Source organism: Labeo rohita, chromosome 7 (assembly GCF_022985175.1).
Source record: "Labeo rohita strain BAU-BD-2019 chromosome 7, IGBB_LRoh.1.0, whole genome shotgun sequence".
Lineage (NCBI taxonomy): Eukaryota > Metazoa > Chordata > Actinopteri > Cypriniformes > Cyprinidae > Labeo > Labeo rohita.
Window position 1 is genome coordinate 31,930,110 of NC_066875.1, and position 18,825 is coordinate 31,948,934.

An 18,825-nucleotide genomic window follows, 5' to 3' on the forward strand; every position below is an offset into this window, starting at 1 on the left:
TACAATAAAAACAGCAATATTGTAAAATATAGTTGAAAATAATAAAAATAATAGTTGAATTTATAAAAATGACCCCATTCAAAAGTTTACATACATTTGATTCTTTAAAATTCTTTATTTTTTTTTTTTTAGTGATAGTTGTTCATAAGTCCCTTGTTAGTCCTGAACGGTTAAACTGCCCACTGTTCTTCAGAAAACTCCTTCAGGTTCCACAAATTCTTTTTTTTTTTTTTTCAGCATTTTTGTGTATTTTAACCCTTTCCAACAATGACTGTATGATTTTGAGATCCATCTTTTCATACTGAGGACAACTGAGGAACTCATATGCAACTATTACAGAAGGTTTAAACACTCACTGATGATCTTCAAATTCCAAAAGTTTTCACCCCCCGGCTCTTAATGCCTTGTGTTTCCTTCTGAAGCATTTGCTGAAAAACCAAAGAATTTGTGGGACATTCAGGTAACAGCACAGTATTAAGAATCAAGTGTATGTAAACTTTTGAACAGGGCATTTTATAAATTCAACTTATTTTCTCTTGTGGACTATATGTAAACGTCTTTCATGTGAAATATTTTATTCAGGTCAGTACTAAATAAAAAATTAACATGCATTTTGTATGATCCCTCTTATTTTGGAAAATAAGTAACATTTAGCAGATTCTGCAAGGTGTATGTAAACTTTTGACCTCAACTGTATTTGGTGTTCAAGAAGCATTATCATCAATGTTGAAAACAATTTTGATGCTAAATTTTTTTTTTTTGGAAACCATGACAGAGGAGCAGCATTTATTTGGAATAGAATTTCTTTGTAACAGCACACCGTCTGCAGTGAGAGTCTTTATGGTCATTGTCGCCTTGCTAAATAAAAGTATTAAAAAAGTAAAATCTTACTGACCCTAAACTTTTGAATGGTAGTGTATGTAACTGAACAGAGTTCAGATTGTGAATATCTTATTATATGAGAGACTGTTTTTTCCTTGAACTTTAACAAGGTTAAAGAATTTGGGTTGGGCATTTTCTAACATGTTCTCTGTTGCAGTCATGATGAGGGTTGACACAGACACATCATGAAAGCTGAAGGGCTGTCAAATGGCCCTTCATCGCAACAGCGGAAAAAAATAATTCTGGGCTAAAAGGGATAGTTAACCCAAAAATGAAAATTGTGTCATTAATTCCTCACCCTCATGTCGTTCCAAAACGGCACCTTCATTCATCTTATGAACGCAAATTAAGATGTTTTTGATGAAATCTGAGAGCTTTCTGACCCTGCATAGACAGCAATGCAACTGCCACATTCAAGGCCAAGAAATGTAGTAAGGACATTGATAAAATAGTCCATGTGACATCAGTGCTTCAACCTTAATTTTATACGCTTGTCAAATACTGACATAGAAGAGAAGAAATTACTGAAAAAATGTCATTATTTTTGTTTTCTTTGTGCACAAAATGTGTACTCGTAACTATAAAATTGCAGCTGAACCGCTGATGTCACATGGACTGTTTTAACAATGTCCTTACTACCTTTCTGGGCCTTGAACATGATGGTTGCATTGCTGTCTATGCAGGGTCACAAAGCTCTCAGATATCATAACAAATATCTTATGTGTTCCGAAGGTCTTACAAGTTTGAAACGAAATGAGGGTGAGTAGTTAATAACAGAATTTTCATTTTTGGGTGAACTATCTCTTTAAAAATAAGGTGGAGGATTTCTAGTCTATTTGGAAATGAAGACTAGTTCAGACTGACATGATGAATAAATGTAAATCTGTCGCCACCTAGTGGGGAACACATGAACTAACACCACAAAATCAGGCAACTAACCCTCTCACGGCAGCTATATGGTGCTTCAAGAGCCTAGTTGACTTCACACTTACCTTCACTCGTAGAAGCATGTTCCTGTGGTTGCTACAATGTTAGAAACGTCACATGCAAGTCCATTAGTTCATGTTCTCTGTGCTTTTCTCCAAGGGCCCACAGACAGTCCACAAACAGGCCCACTCCAGGAGGTGGCCGTCCCAAACCAGCTCCCAAGCCGAAGCCCCAGGTGCCTCAGTGTAAAGCTCTGTACGCCTACGACGCCCAAGACACGGATGAGCTCAGTTTCAACGCAGATGACATCATTGACATCATTAAGGAAGGTAAGAGAGTGCTTCTTTTACATAATATAAATGTGTTTTGTGCCAGAACAAAGTCATTTTAATATCTGTCCATTATTTGTCTAGATTCCTCTGGATGGTGGACAGGGAGGCTGAGAGGTAAACAAGGCCTTTTCCCAAACAACTACGTGACTAAGATCTAACGAGGGGAGCGGACTCGAACCTCAGCAGACTTGTTAGACAAAGAAGGACAAAAAAGGAGGGAAAACTGAGATAATGAAGGAAGGAGCTATGGTTAAACTCCTCAGAAGCTCTGCGTTCTGGTGCCACGGACACTTGAGGCCATGCAGGCAGACGCCGGTGGGACGCGAAACTTTTCTCCAGGGCGCCGAATTCTGAACTGTCCCTGTGAGCACTGATCAAAACTATTTATTGTATTTATATTCTAGCATTCTACAGTTTATTTCTGATGTGGTTTGTTCATCTGTCATTGATATTTAAGGTGATCTTAATTCACTTGAAGAGACAAAGTAGCCAATTTATGTGGGAACAGGCTTTTTTTATTTTGCTTTTGAAATGGATAAATTTTATATGTAAATGAAGGTGCTTGCCTTTTAGAGTCACCTGCTGTTTATGATTTTTATTTGAAATTCTTTCCAATTTCTTGAAGTCATGTCCAAATCAATGGTTTTAGTGGGGAATGTTTTGCTGCTAAGGACCGTTTTACATGTTATTGCCTTTTATCTTGTAGTTAAGAGAAACCCAAGTTGCACTTTATTTTACAGTATGTGGACTTACGTGTACTTAGAGTGTACCTACCTAAGAAAGGTCTGATAATATGGGGTAGGTTCAGGTTTAGTACCTAGTTATTGTAATTACTATGATAAATACATAGTATGTACCTGAGGAACAGGACTGTAAAATAAAGTGTTACAGAAACCCAAATGTATAAATGCACTACGGCTCTTGAAAACCATGATTTGTATGCTTTTGAAGTTCATAATCTCAGAACAATGCTGAATGTATCATTGTGCAAAATATGCAAACAGTTGGGTAAAACTGTCTAAATGTAAACTACAGTGGTATTTCCATGCATAAAAGACACACAATCAGCACATTGTTACTGTATAGTTATGAAATATTTTATCAGTATGACATCATACGTATGTACTGGTCAGGTCAGGAACACCAACATTCGCCAAGGTGCTAGTCGGTGAAGAATCTTAAGATCCATGAAAATCTTCTCAAGAAGAAGGTTCTCTAGATAAATGTTTAGTAATTCATAAGAATGTTCTTAAGTGCACTTCTTGAAAATTTAAGAAGTTCCCATATTTTCTTAAGAACATTTTTTTTTTCATAGGAATAAAGTGGCAGTTGGTGTCTGATTGTATGCTATTCTACTGATGTTGACTTGTCTAATACAACAAAATCAAAACTTTATGCTTGTAAATCCTACCCTTTTCTATATGATGCATTTAAAGTAAATTAGATGAATCAATGGAAATGTTACTTCCATATGGAACTTTATTTAATAATATGTCCACAATAAATGTGTTCAGCATCTTCATTTTGGGTGCTTAAGAGAAGTCAGAGGTTATCATAAATTTAAGAAGATTTTTAATAATTTTGAATAATTTTAATTTAGAAAACATATTTTGAAAATACATGATATTAGTAACTGAATGTTAGGAAATGGCAGTTAAGAGGAATTTAATTTATGTTTACAGAAATATTGCTGTCATTTTACATCTGAATCTCAACATTTTAGAGATATGTAGTGGGTGAGGTTGATAACCTTGTTTTATTTAGCAAGAAGTATTATTATTGGTTTAACAGACGCCAACTTAAAGACAATTGGTTTTGTTCACAAACCATGCATGTACAAATTTGTCAAATATGAACAATTTTCACAAATGATTCATCAGTAACTTTGCTAAACTTGATAAAATATAGGAATAAGTGAAACCATACATATGCTCAAGTCACATACTCCTTATACTCACTATTATGGCCTTAAAAATTTACAGATAATTTACTCACTCCCTGTTAATCCAAGATGATCATGTCATTCTTTCTTCAGGGGTAAGGAAATTGTTTTTTGAGGAAAACATTTCAGGATTTTTCTCCATATAGTGGACTTCAAAGGTGCCTGCGAGTTTAATCTTCCAAAATGCAATTTCAGTGCAGCTACAAAGAGCTCTAAACAATCCCAGTCGAAGAAGAAGGGTCTTATCTAGTGAAACGATCGGTTGTTTTCTAAAAAAAATATATCAAATTTATATACTGTTTAACCTCAAATGCTCGTCTTGTCTAGCTCTGTGTGAATGCTGTGGATTGTGGTTCAATACAGTTAGTGTATGTCGAAAAACTCCCATCTTATTTTCTCCTCCAACTTCAAAATCGTCCTATATCGCTGCAGAAGTACCAACCCAGTGTTTACAAAAAAAGGTAAAACACCGATTTTGAAGTTGGAGGAAAAATTAGATTTTTGAAATACTCTAACTGTATTGAACCGGAATGTACAGAGTTCACGCAGAGCTAGACATGACGAGCATTTGCGGTTAAAAAAGTATATCAGCTGTCAATTTTTCTTTTTAGAAAATAACTAATTGTTTCGCTAGATAAGACCCTTCTTTCTTGGCTGGGATCGTTTAGAGCTCCTTGAAGCTGCATTTAAACTACATTTTGGGAGTTCAAACTCACAAGCACCATTGAAGTCCACTATATCCTGAAATGTTTTCCTTAAAAAAACACAATTTCTTTATGACTGAAGACAGACATGAACATCTTGGATGACAAGGGGGTGAGTACATAATCTGTAAATTTTTGTTCTGGAAGCAAACTTCTCCAAGTATTCAAATGTGTATGTTGTAAAGGCATAAAGTTAATAAAAACATCCACAATTATTAGTGAATGAAATCCAGTGTCTTTAAAACCCTTTTCTATCCAGAAGTTGAACTGCTTAAAACTAAGCATGTGTGCAACATCATTGAATACAGGTGAAGAGACTTTGGACCTTTAGTTCAATATGTATAATTGGGTTAAGAGTGTTTAGAATACACTACCAGTCAAACGTTATTGGACTGTAAGATTTTTAATGTTTTTAAATAAGCCTTGTTTGCTCACCAAGCTTGCATTTATTTGATCCAAAGTACAGCAAAAACAAAATTTACAATTTTAAAATAACTTTTCTATTTGAATACATTTTAAAGAAATTTCTTTGATTTCAAAGCTGAATTAGAGTAGTATCATTACTCATCACATGATCCTTCAGAATTCTGTATTGCAGCTCAAAAAAAAAAAAAAAAAAAAAAAAAAATTTTGAAAACCAGAGCAGAATTTTTTAAACTGACACCAAACTTTTGAATTGTATAGTGTATAATGTTTAAAAAAAAAAAAAAAAAAAATTTAAATAATTAACCCTTTTGACTGGTAGTGTATAAATTAGGAAGTCAGAACAGTAAAGTTCAACAAGACAAGCCTAGCATGAACACACAAGTCAGAAAGTGGTATTAAATCTTTGGATTTTAATGATTCCAGCTTCAATTTGCCCACTAAGAGGTAATGCAAAAAACACTGCTACAGCAAGTTTATAATACAAGTAAAAACCAATTTAAACCCAGCTTAAAAGTTTAATCTTAAAAAGTAGAAACAGTTTATTTATACAGACAATCCAAGAATATGTACATCAGTTTAAAAAGCAGCAGTCCATTTCCCAAAATGGCTGACACAAAATAAAGTGCAGATTTTAGTGTCCATTCCCACATAAAGATCCTCAAGAGCTGGACAGCAGAGGAGCAGCCAGATCCTTCACAAGTGATGACTTCAACTGGGGAAGAAGGCTGATCTTCATGAGCCTACTGCTGGAGTATTTCTTTTTCACAGTCTGTAAGAGACAGACATCAGCAGAGCATTCAGCAGAACCAAACTGACACACAAGAGTCTAAAAGTGCTTACCACATGCTTTGAGAGCCCATCATTGACCATAACCACATTTTTGGCAATATGCTGCATGATAGGCTTCAGGTGGGCCTCATCATACGTAGAGTAGTGTTGCTGGGTTGGTGACTAGAACAGGAAAAATAAAACATAGATGGTTTGCACTTATGTCACAATTTGGTCAGTCACCCCAGATATGCCTAAACCACAGAAAAACCATGTGGAAGCTGCTAAATCATAGGGAGAAGGACTTAGTAAGCGGGAAAAGGCAGTTTGAGATTAGACTAATATTTTATTTACCTGACCAGAAATAAGAACAAACATGAATGTGGTCAAGATTCTTACTCAGGAAATCCTGGTTCAGTTTGGCCAACTACAAAATTTTTTTTTTTTTTAATATAGTGCTCAAAGTTCTCTCCTGATCCAACAGATTAGTACAGCCCAAAAAATATGGGAGTTTCGTTCAGTGGCATTGTTTACATTCAGTGCCACCAGTATGGCCGATACATGTCGTGAAAACACTATAGAAAGACACTAAAAGGAAAATTTTACCCATTTTTGGCCATCAAGCACAAGTTGAGAGAGGTACAAAGCAGCAGCTGCAGTCTCAGAAGGGTTAAAGTGGACCATGTCGTAATCAAGTAGTGTCAGTTCAAGGAAATATTTTGCAAGTGTATGCTTCTCAGCATCCGCCTAAAAAGCAGATGTTAAAAAAAAAAGGCAAAGATGACTCAACATTTAAAGCGCCAACAAATCTGCCAAACCGCATCAGGGATCATAAAAGCTGAACTCACATTCCCAGCCTTTGAAGCCCTCCGCAGAAAATGCAGGGGCAGAGGACGTCCGAGCTCAAAGTTCAGCTCACTGAGAATCAGCATCTCCATCTCTCGGATCTGGGCTTTTGTGAAGGCATCGTCAGCGATGTAGGCAAAATCCCCAACCAGAGGCACATACATTTCCTCATATTTACAAGCAATCAGCATTGCGGTAACACCCACTAGCTGGAGCTTCTTACGGGTCACAGGCTGGACCTGAAAAGGTTTTTTTTTTTTTTTTTTTTTTTTTTTTTTTAAAATAGTTCATGTTATAGAATACTAACAAATGGAATTTTATGGTACAGCTCTACAGCTTCTGTAATAAATTTCGTTTAACTCATACCTGGAGAAATCGATCAAGGATGGCTACGGTCATGTACAAGGTTTCCTGCAGAAGCTGAAATCTTGAGTGCACCTGAATCAGCCAGTCAACCAGGAGAGCACGCATTCGTCCGTTGATATCATAGCCACGCATATAACGGGGACGAATGGACTGCTGACTCTGTAACAAGAATACAGAAGCTTTAGAAGTCATGAAGGTTAAATAAACAGGGTGCATTTTTAAAAGATGTTAGGTACCTCAAGGCTTCGCAGATATGCATAGATGTCCTTCACATATTCAGGACACAGCTGGGGCATGTCAGCATCCCCTTCATCGATGTCTTCGACTGGAAAGAGTGTGTTGGAAAAGGCTTGACACAGTTCCTCTTCCTTCATGCTCACGTCAGCTTGAACAGGGGGCAACGCTGGGGCAGGCTGGGGGATCTCGTGCTGTACCTGGGCACGTTTGGGTTGCACAACAGCTGGCTGGACAGTTGGTTTTACAGGTAGCGCAGTTTGAACCTTCTGAAAAGCAAAAAGAAAGAGGAAAATGTGGCGAAATGCTGTTTTAAAACGCACACGTTGCATGGTGGTATATGAAAGACACGCACCTTGGTCTGAACTGGTTTGTGGGTTAAGTTGGACAGTTCGCCAAACACGGCCCTCCTCGCTGCACCGTTCACAGGCCCGCCTTTACCACCGATAAAAACGGGGTTGTTTGCATTGCGCTGTACAGAAAAAGAAAGTTAAAACTAAAGGAGTTTAGCTAAAAGCCGTTCCAACACAACTCTTTTAGCAATTTAGGCTAACGAACGTGAAGCCGTGTTGACGCTAAACATAAGTCTTTTATCAGACAACTTAAAAACATGTTTCTGCATCAAATACTCACCAAAGCGTGAATTTCCATGGCGAATATGTTTATCGAAGAAGTCTGGTTTAAATAAAAGGTAAAAAAAAATGTTTTAAAAAGAGCCGTTTAGCTTCGACTAGTGTTTCTCATCTAACTCAAAACAAACCGTACAGTACAAAGGCCTGCTGGTGATTCAAATACCGCTCCGCTCTCTGTGATTGGCCACTGCCTCGTGGAATACTCGGCTTTGATTGGTTGAAAACGGAAAGGACGCTTATCAATCATCCTTCATCTCCGGTTTCACGTGTAGCTTTGTAAAACACTACATTTAACTTGTTTACAAATTTTTTGACGAATTATTATTATACAGGTAGTTTGAGTCCTTAGTAATTATTAACTTAGTAGTCAGGTAGGTGTTTATAATAATGTCTCCTGGTCAAAGACTTACTTTCTAAAGGCAATTTTTAAAATTAAACATTTGGAAAATGAAACAATTTTTTTGCTACTGAATAAAGTAACGTATATAATAAAACGGTTGTTCTCAAGCAGGGCTCCAGGGCCCACTATGGGCCTCAAAAAGATTATTTAAAACTGGCATTAAAATAAGATAAAACTAAAAACTGAAGTAATTCTTATTTTAAAAACAGATTTTTTTTTTTTTGTTCTGGGAAAACCTGGACATATGAGGTAGCTTAATTTTAAGTGAATTCTAGACCTAGAAAAGTAATGTAGAATAACGAAAATACTTATTACAAACAGTTGGAAAAGTCATGAGTCTTTGAATAGGGTTGGAGTTCAAAGGTTGAGAATCACATGTAATAAAACACAATAAAAGCAGCAATCATGCCCGTTATGTATGTAATGAGAAAATACAGCTGTGATAGTGATTTATTCATGAATGAATCTTTTAAGTGAATTAAAGATCCTTGTTCATTTTTTCATGCTCCTTTTCTTAACTCTTTAGAAGTGAGTGACTGCTTTTCTGTCTTCAAAGACCGAACTGTAAAAATCGTTGGTTGAACATACAAAGCCAAGATAAAAAGATGACAGCATGAATAAATTATGTTTTAACATTATTTTTGGAGTCTTATAGTAGATTTTTGGACACACAAATTGTAATAATTATAATAAGATTGAAATGTGCTGTACATTAAATTATTCCAGTATTCCAATATTTAGAGCACCAGCATTTAACAACAATGTTGGTGTAAAATAAATAACTAAATGAAACCCAAAGCCAGAGAAAAACATTTATACGTGGTTAAACATTTGTTTTTAATGTCCATCATAGACATAACATCAGAATGCGTACAGTAGAGATTTGCATTTACATACAGAAACTGTACAAAAGAGTAATAAATAAATTAATAATGTGTTGTAAATAGAATAATATCAAAAGTGGTTGCATTTTCTGAAATATTTTTTTTCTTTCTGACACATACAAACATAACTCACGTACAAAATGACAAAAATATTCACTTGACGCCACCTACTGGCCTAACAGAAATTGACACTGAACGAATGTTTGTTAAGCGGATTCAAAATATTGGAAACACTGAAATACCTAATAATAATAGTTATTAGTAAATTCATATCCCCAGGGTTTAATGGTTTCATCGCTTTAAAAATAAATGAAAATCGGTACCTCAACAATGGACCAATAACACTATTAAAAATGTCAACATTGCTTTTTTTTTTTTAAACAGAAAGGATAATTCTGCATTCTGTGGTTTGTAAAAAAAACAAAACAAAAAAACAACAACAACAAAAACGACAATAACGACAAAAACCCCCAAAAAACAAACAAGCACATTTAGTTTTACGAGCGCTGCCACATTCTGCCACTAGAGAGCATGAGGCGACAAACTACCTAATACAACAGAGTAACTCACATCAGTCAAGACTTCAAACCGCACGAAAATATCTATATAGATTCGCAAGAGTCAGTGGCCAACGATTATGATCGTTCATGGATTACTCACGATCTAGATTTCAACCATCCTTTAAGTAATGTTGTGGTCCTCGAGAGTCGTCAAGGATGAGAGAATGTCGTAAAATGTCGAAACGCTCGCTCGCTCTCGCGCGCGCGTGTGCGCGCAGTAGCAGCGCCGTTCACATACACATACACACACATAGCAGCGCTCTAATGGACGCCTCGGATCGGCAGGAATGGGGACTCGCACCCGAGGGCAAACGGGGAGGAATTCGTGCCACATATGACCGTTAAATAAATGGTCCTCTCCGTACGTTTAGCTCGCCGTGACGTTTAACCTGTGATATTGTGACTCGCGCGCGTATCCTCATATATTTCAAGCGGAATCGTCGAAATTACCGTCAGTTAGCGGGGAGGCTAAAGCGCTGGGCCTCTCTCTCCTCTCTCCCTCCCTCTCGGGTTTGTGTGACTGTCAGTTTCACACAAGCCTCCGCTGACGTTCACTCGCTTCCCCAATACTTTTCTACTTCTGTCGACGAAAATTGTACCCCGGAGAGGGGGTTAAGTCCAAGAAGGATAGTTTTCCGACGTGTATAGAGGTAAGTGGCGCTGTTTGTGTTCGTTTTAACGCTAAATTTCAGTTGGTAGAAGCTATTGTTTGACTAACTGGAGAGGCTAATAGCCCGCCGCTAGCAGTTTCAGTAACGTTAAAGAGTGTGTGTTTGTCCCACACATCCAGGCCCAATGGGCTACTGATACACAACATTAACTGTCCCTATCCTTTAAACGTGTCTTAGATGTCTATTTTAGGATGTGTTTTATAATCTCTAGCGCTGTCAGCCGATGTTTCGAAGAAAGTGAGAACGACAACACCAACATGCCATCGGTGCTTTTCCTTTTCTGTTGTTTATCAAACCCTCGTAGTCTTTGTGTTGTGATTTATGGGATTGTAATCAAACCAGATGTTGTTACTTGATTGGAAATGTAAAAGCTGGTTTCATCAGGCCATTTTGAGACGGAATTGGTCAGCAGCTCTTGTTTTCTTGAACAGCCAGCTGGATCAGATTCCAGCCTTTGCATTTCTAATAACATTTTTAATGTGCCCCCTCTGGGAGTATGACATATGTGGTGTTGACTCCCATAAATCAGTGACATCTGAAATAAAAGAGACTGGATTATTAATGTCACCATGGCTCAAAGTGCTGCACAGTGTTTTGTTCACAGCATCTTCTCTTTCACTGTGCACTTCCATCATCTGCTTGGAAAAATAAACTCTTATGAATAAAAGGCAGTGTTGCTTCTTTTGCTCCCAGTTGCAGTTATATTCATATTTCATCCAGATATGAAAATGCTATGCCATTTGTTTCAACGGCCCATTAAAAGATAATGTCATCTGTCTCTGTAAAGGATTAATTTGTATGTATTAATAATAAGTGTTTCAGCTCTCCAACATAACAAGATGTCATGTCTGGTGAAGTCACTGTGTTTTTAGGCTTGATAATGTACCGATGATATCTTTGCTTGATCTGTCTGGATATTTACTCACTAACAATGAGGAAAAAACTGTGTCACAGTGGTTTTGTATGATAGATTTTAGTTAATTCTTCCAGACTGTAGAATAATTTAAATTAATGATCTAGGGTGGTTAATGGGAAGTTCAGCATGTAATAAAATGGCCGGTTTTACTTCCCCAGTGGAAATATGTACAGCTGAATATTTACAGTTGTTTTGGTTTGTAAGATTACATTGGCTTCATATTTTAGTGAGAAATGAATCACATATCGCCTGTTTATGTGTGTTATCAAGGATGTTTTTCATATTATGTTTTAGTTATGTTGCATTACAGTATCTATCTTTATGGGGTTGTACCACTGCAGATGATTGTATTCAGATTTATTTTTGTAGTTGAATATTTAGCTAAAAGCAGTAAATAAAATCACCATTAAAAAGAACCCAAAAAAAGCAGTTGCATCAGTATACTGTAACATTAGACCTTATAGACCTAGAGAACTGTATAATGTAATTTTGAATGATTTAAAATATATTCTTAAGGAGTATTTATTATACGATGTTAATGTTTTGTGTGTTGTTTATGAGTACTTTATGTATTTTATGTTGATTTCCAGTAATGACTGTATGTCAGATTTGACATTCGTTCAAAATTGTATTCAAATAATTGGTTTAGTTGAAGTTTAATTAAAAAAAAAAAAAGATTAAAAAAACAGTAAAGCAAAAAAAAAAAAAAATTCTTCTCCAAAACGTAAAGTGAAAGCCTACTGTTAATAAAAAAAAAAAAAAAACTAGAATTTGCCCCCTTTAGCCCTCTAACTTGTAACTTAAATTATTGTTGACATTTTTTTTTAAAAACACACTGATATTTCATTCCATGAACAGTAATTAGTGTGGTGAATTTGTGGTGATATTTACAGTGATTCTCCCACACTCTGGCTGTGTGTCCTGCTATTGCTTATGGCAGAGCTGCTGAACATAGATATACACAGCAATCCTTGGGGAAGGAATTAAAACAGTCCCCCATAATCCCCTATCTTCTGAAATCTGTATCCACCTTGGCGTCAAGAGGCACTGCCGCAATGGGGCCCTCTGGGGCCGCCTCATATGGAAGTGCTGTGGTGCACTTTGTTGCATGGCACAGTGGTACATCACAGGTTGACAGGATCAGCCTCAGAGGAGCCTGCGAGAGCAGCTCAGGGATGTTGATGAAGCAGCTCAGGGATGTTGATGAACACAGTTTGAGGTCTTATTTTTTTGATGGAGTGAAGAGTGAAATTTTGCTATGAAATGGCACAAAGCATCATATATTTTGCCACTTAAAAAAAATAATGGATAAATAATTTTAGTCCTGCAAAGGAAGCCCAGTCACAGTTTTCATGTGGTGCAAGCTTGGGTTCCTCATCCTGTTTTATCTGCGTTTTGCAATAATAATGATATTTACAGGGGGGTTACATTTTAAAACCCTGTTTGTGTGGCTTCCATCTATGCTTTTCAAAATGTTCTCTGTTTTTATAAATTCACAGTATTATTGGTGCACTTTGTTGTTTTTTTTGCGATTACACAGAAAGGTTGTGAGAGTTTCTTTTGGTTTGCTTTTGTGAAACTGGATATTGCTCAATAAAAGTGGGTCATAATAAAAGTTAGTGGTCTTGATACAATAACAACATTGCCATAGTTACTGTAAAACATTTAGACTGCAGTTACTGGGAACCTGACTTTGTTTACTTTGAAGGAAGACATTTTGCAGAGTTTTTATGCTTATGCAGTCTTTGGTTTTTACCTTTCTGATACAGCAGCCGTTTCTAATTTATATTATATCTTGCATATTTGTATTCTATACATACACCCAGTGTTGGCCTACAGTGCTTTCGGTGATTTACACTGATTTTCAGGACAGGTCATGTATTTTTAGCTAATATTTACACTACCGTTTAAGGTCAGGTGTTTTCTTTTTTTTTTTTTTAAATTAATACTTTTATCTGGTACGGATGCATTTATAATTTTCCAACACTTATGACGTTCCACAGAAATATAAGCCAAAAAAATAATCAGCACAAATGTTTTAAACATTGATAACATTATGATAAATAAAATCAATTCAGATTTATCATCACAGGAATAAATAGCATTTTAAGATATGATAAAATAAAAAATGGTTATTTTAAATTGTAATAATATTTCACAAATTAAATTTTTTTTTCTGTGGTTTTGATCAGATGAATGCAGCCTTGGTGAACATTCCCTAAGAGGATTTTTTTTTTTTTTTTTACCTGAACCAAATTTTAAAAATAGTTGTTGAGTATAGGACTAATATTTATATAATGCGTTCTAGAAATGTATGGTGCTAATAACAGCACAGATACATAAAAACTGATTTCGTGAAAGTATTCCTTTTGTATGAGATGGTACATTTTGCAGGGCAGTCCTTTCTTTGTGAGTTTTGTTTCTAATTTGTGTGTTATGTCAATATACTGTCCTAAACCACACATAAACTGTGGCAATACTAACCCGTAGAATGCTTTGTCTTTATTGCTTTGTATACAGAAAAGTACCTCTTCATGCACTCTGCCACCAGACAGAGAAGTTGATTTGAGAAAAGAGACTATATGCCTTGTGAAACAGATGGCTGCTTTCATAATTTAAAGGTAAGGGAACTCTGGGCCTTGTTGCGGCTGCTGTGAAGCGTAAGGCGTTTGGGGCATGGTGCCACTCTGGGTGCCGAGATGTTAATTAGGGAAGGCTGAAGAAATGTTGGAGCGTAATGGGGTTCTGGTGAATGGAAGAGTGATCGGAAACAGTGAGATTTTGATTAAAGAGGGAAAAAATGGTTGTGAGATGAGCATAAAAGAGGTAATGAATAAAATGGCTGAATTGTTAGATTTTCATAATGAGAGGAGGAAGAGGCTTTGTGGACGTTGGTAATCATCGTGAACATTACAGGCAGTGATGGATAAATACCCATTATGCAAGCAAGCGGGAACCTAATTTGAGAGAGCTTTAATTAGGTTGCTTCAGCACAAATAACTGCATTATATAAGGATCAAGATGGAGGGGCTCTTCATATACACCTGTATTGAAGTTCATTTTATGTAAAACAACAAACAGCTGTCTGCTATTAGGCCTTGCATTGTGTGTGAAAGATGTGGGTTCCTCTTTTCCTATGCTGTTATCATTGGAATAATGGAAAACTGGGAGATAATGACCCCTAGCACTATTATCCTGTGCATGGTAGATTTATGTTGTAGTCTTTTGCAGGAGATATTAAGCTGCTCCTGAAACGTGTGCAGTTGCTCGTTTCTGTCTACACGGTGCAAGAGATGACCTTTCTTTAGTCACCATTTCCTTTCTTTTATTACAGCGTGAACAAGAGCTGCCTGGATAACAACCCTGTCTGACTCATGCTCGGCCAGAAATGGCTGCTAAAACAACGTTCGCGACTAAGTCAGACCAAGGTTTTGAATTGGAAATTTACAGGACTTCTTGCTTTCCTAAAAGCACATTCTGTTTCACTGTTACATTGTAGGGATATACTCTGAACTCTGACCAGTATCGATAAGCCACTAATTATTTTCATGCTATGGCAAACAACCAAGTGACAATATTAAAATTCAATGTTATTTAGTGTGTATGTAGAGAGAGAGATATTATTGTTTAGCAGAATGTGTTAACGTCATTAAAAGTGACAGTAAAGATTTCAGATAAGTATGGATTTTTTAAAGGATTAGTTCACTTCCAGAATACACATTTTCTGATAATTTACTTACCCCCATGTCATCCAAGATGTTCACATTTCAAGGCCCTGGAAAGTTAAAAAAATTCAATATTATTCCCTCTGGTCCGCTAATGTGCTTGATTTACGTTAGTTAGGGTGACCATACGTCCTCTTTTCCCCAGACATGTTGTCTTTTTGGGCCTAAAAAATGCGTCCAGCTGGGATTTCTAAATCACCCAAAATGTGCGGGATTTGGCTTTTGCTTTCTACAGTCCCCATTCATTGTGTACGTTTTTGTATTCCCACCCAAAAACATCCCGCCCAAAATGTGCGGGATTCGTCTTTTGCTTTTGCTTTCTAATGTCCCCGTTCATTGTGTGCGTTTTTGTATTTAAGCCCTACATTTTGTCGCGGGACAAGATTGTTTTCTTGATCCCGTTCCAGTTGAATTTTGGGCCATTACTCACTCAATCATTCTAATATTGAATATAATTTTCGCGCATCAGGGAGCCGGCATCGTATGTGCAGTATTTAAATCTCTTCTGAATGAACGGCTATTCACTTTCACTTGCAATTTCATGGTGACACACATACTCTGTATAAAGGGAGCGTATCTTACAAGATCAGATGAGCACATTATTTGCTGAGCAGCAAATCCTCCAGCATGATTTGTCAGTCATCTCTCCTTACTCTTGTCTTGACACATGATCAATTAAATCTGATTCTTACAGCTTGTGTTGGATGCAGGGTTGCCAAATCCACATTGTTTGCACGGAATTGGGCTGATCTTAAACTGTTGGGAAGGGTTGATTTTCTCCCATGGCTTAAATGTTATAAATATTGCATAAATTACATTTGACTGAAATGCTTGTATTGAAACATTTTGCATTCGACCTGTGAAAAAACTATGCAAGATGTTAAGTTTTGTGATGGCCACTGGTAGGAATCCTTTTAGTTGTGTTTATGATCAATCTGCACAAGGGTGACTGTAAAATATACATTTTAGATATGGAAATGAAATATTTTGAGTTTTGATATGGGATATGGTCATTGTGCCACTTTGGGGGCTTTTTAAGTACTTAGATTTAAGGGTGTTGGACCTGGAAAGGCCTAGACAGGTCCTTGAATTTGAAGTTAACCAAGGTGTGGGAACCCTGTGGACTTCAATGGGAGACAATGGGTTGAAAGTCTAAATTGCAGTTTCAATGCAGCTTCAAAAGGCTCTACACTATCCCGGCTGAGGAATAAGGTCTTATCTAGTGAAACGATTGATAGAATTTTCTAAAAAAAAATACAAACTCACTGAAAGTGAGCTAATTCTTTAATTTTCCACAAAAATATTAAGCAACACAAATGTATTCAACATAGGCAAAAATAAGAATTTTTTTTACCTCTTTGTTTAACTTTGTTCTGTTGGTCTGTTTATGTAATTTTGTCTTGGTCAATGGTTCATAATAATTTCGTTCAGTCTTTTAGAGACAGTATTCTCATTCTCTGCCTATTTTTTCTGTTTTCCAGTTGTAGGATTGCTGGATCTCAAATGGAACCCTAGGATTCTGTGTATTGAGCCTCAGTGGCACTTTGTTGTGGGTTAGTCGCAATGAAGAGTGAGATTCCGTCTGATGCACGACGTAAGCAGGAGCCCCTGAAGGGGCCTCTGGCTAACCCCGAACCCATGGAGACTGCTAAGAGCTTCCCAGCTGAGATGGAGGTGATTGGCAAGGCAGGAAGTGATTTCCCTTCTCCGCTATGTCCCGAGACCAGACACCGGCCATCGCGAGATGCTGGAGGTCGCAGAGACTGTGAAAGAGGCTTGTCGGGACGCAAAAAGCGCAAGAGCCAGCAGCCTGGGCCATCGTATTGTTCTCTGAAGGAAGCGCCAGTGAGCGAGGCAGCCCTCACTCCGCCCCACCACAGGCCCATGCTGCTAGAGACACATAGTGAGGACGAGAGGAACCCAGAATCCTCATTGAGTGACTGTGCTTCTTCGCCCTCCTCCAGCCTTCGGTTTGGTGACTCGGACACTCTTAGCTCAGAGGAGGACGGCAGGCCGATGACAGTTAGACAGCAACAGCTCAAGGCTCCCGGTTCGGCCTCCACCGGCAGTGCTGGAGGTGGGACGGGCACGGCGGTAGGCATGCGGCCGCTAGTCGCCCGGACTCGTGCTAGCAGGTCGCATAAGTGGGCGCGGCTTGAGCCAGAAAGCAATCATGTGAAACGTCCGTGTCTCAGCTCACGCAGGCCATTGCACAGGAAACGTTTTGTCAAGGGCGGAGCAGGAGGCGGGGTACAGCGGACTCCAAAGCAGAAGGAGCGATTACTGCTGCAGAGGAAGAAACGTGAGGTGATCGCACGGAAGAAGTACGCCCTACTGCACAGTACCAGCAGCTCCAGTGAGGAGCTGACCTCTGACGACTCCTCTCCTTCCTCAACTGAGGCTGAGGATGAGCTGTACGTGGATGTTAGCAGCAGTAGCAGCCAAGCCAGCACTGCGGCTGTGGCCTCAGGTAAATCGCTTTTTATTATTTTACCTTTACCCGAACATCACTACACACCGCTTTATAAAGGAAGTTGTGAGAAGGAAAATAGAGCTGATAGTTCATGTTGTACCTGGTTTGGTTTAAACAAAATAAGGCAAGACAATAGGTGGAAAATTCTTTTTGTATTATAAATAATAATTAAAAAATGATTAGAATACCTACAAATGAAATACTACTCATACTTGCACAATTCACCAAAAACAATGATTCACAGATGTTGGGTGGGTGAACAGGTTGAAGCTGTTATTGTAATTGTGACGTTATGGGGATAGCTCACCCAAAAATGAAAATTCTGTTAATTACTCACCCTCGTGTCGCTCCAACCCCGTAAGACTTTCGTTCATCTTTGGAACACAAATTAAGATGTTTTCCATTAAATCCTAGACAGCAAGGGTACTACCACGATCAACACCGTCTCCTGCGTCAGCACCAACACATGCGTGAGACGTGGTACTGTCAAAAACTGACAGGGAAGAGAAGAAATTATTGAATGAAGTCGTTATTTTTGTTTTCTTTGCGCACAAAATGTATTCTCGTAGCTTCATACAACTAAGTATGAACCACTGATGTCACGTGGACTATTTCATCGATGTACTTACTACCTTTCTGGGCCTTAAATGTGGTAGTACCACTTCTGTCTATGCAGGGTTGGTAAGCTCTTGGATTTCAGTAAAAATATCTTAATTTGTGTTCCAAAGATGAACAAAGGTCTTATGGGTTCAGAAGACATGAGAGTGAGTAATTAATGACAGAATTTTTATTTATGGGTGAACTATCCCTTTAAAACAGGGATAGTTTTGACCCCAAGCTTATGAACGATAGTGTATAATTTTATATTCTCTTTGCCTAAAGTTTGTGTTTTATAAGGAATTTTTTTTTTTCATTTAGCCTCCCTCTGAAAGCACAAGTGGCATGTCAGCAGATCCATTTCCTGCCAAACTCTTGCGCTCTACTTCTGTTGTCCTTGATTGTGTTTTTTCATCTCTCATGAACATTTGAGATGAGTTGTGTGTTGTGGAACTGAGCAAGTCTCTTTCCTTCAGTCCCTCTTAAGTTTGGCAAAGTAGATTTAAACAATGGGGAAAATTAGCTAGATTCTTTAAACAT

At 37.6% G+C, this 18,825-nt stretch overlaps 3 protein-coding genes across 12 annotated transcripts in view; 2 read left to right on the forward strand and 1 right to left on the reverse strand.

Moving 5' to 3' along the window:
• The window catches only part of myo1ea (myosin IEa), a 59,452-nt gene extending 55,989 nt beyond the window's left edge, over positions 1 to 3,463 (forward strand). For all 7 annotated transcript variants that reach the window (XM_051114901.1, XM_051114903.1, XM_051114906.1 and 4 more), the window contains 2 exons: positions 1,969 to 2,138; positions 2,223 to 3,463. In XM_051114901.1, the coding sequence (XP_050970858.1) occupies positions 1,969 to 2,138; positions 2,223 to 2,299 (247 nt within the window). In that variant the 3' untranslated portion in view covers positions 2,300 to 3,463. The remainder of the gene's footprint in view (positions 1 to 1,968; positions 2,139 to 2,222) is intronic.
• A 2,140-nt stretch (positions 3,464 to 5,603) lies between these two features.
• ccnb2 (cyclin B2) lies at positions 5,604 to 8,211 on the reverse strand. The gene is made up of 8 exons (XM_051113827.1): positions 8,061 to 8,211; positions 7,783 to 7,899; positions 7,430 to 7,696; positions 7,194 to 7,352; positions 6,830 to 7,066; positions 6,588 to 6,728; positions 6,054 to 6,164; positions 5,604 to 5,982 (listed from the first exon to the last, which is right to left on the reverse strand). Exons 1-8 carry the CDS (start codon positions 8,076 to 8,078, stop codon positions 5,872 to 5,874), a joined length of 1,161 nt encoding a protein of 386 aa, XP_050969784.1. The 5' UTR covers positions 8,079 to 8,211; the 3' UTR covers positions 5,604 to 5,871.
• A 1,913-nt stretch (positions 8,212 to 10,124) lies between these two features.
• The window catches only part of rnf111 (ring finger protein 111), a 42,821-nt gene continuing 34,120 nt past the window's right edge, over positions 10,125 to 18,825 (forward strand). For 2 of the 4 annotated variants that reach the window (XM_051114862.1, XM_051114864.1), the window contains exons 1-2: positions 10,125 to 10,553; positions 16,697 to 17,685. In XM_051114862.1, coding sequence (XP_050970819.1) covers positions 16,779 to 17,685 — 907 coding nt within the window. In that variant the 5' untranslated portion in view covers positions 10,125 to 10,553; positions 16,697 to 16,778. The remainder of the gene's footprint in view (positions 10,554 to 16,696; positions 17,686 to 18,825) is intronic. The other 2 variants (XM_051114863.1, XM_051114865.1) reach the window with 1 other exon arrangement.

Bases quoted from the DNA above. Each gene is read 5' to 3' on its own strand.
- ccnb2 (XM_051113827.1), bottom strand. The intron at 7,067-7,193 runs GTATGAGTTAAA...AAACCTTTTCAG, and splicing joins TCCTTGATCGATTTCTCCAG to GTCCAGCCTGTGACCCGTAA. The intron at 6,165-6,587 runs GTAAAATTTTCC...TTCCTGTTCTAG, and splicing joins TGCTTGATGGCCAAAAATGG to TCACCAACCCAGCAACACTA.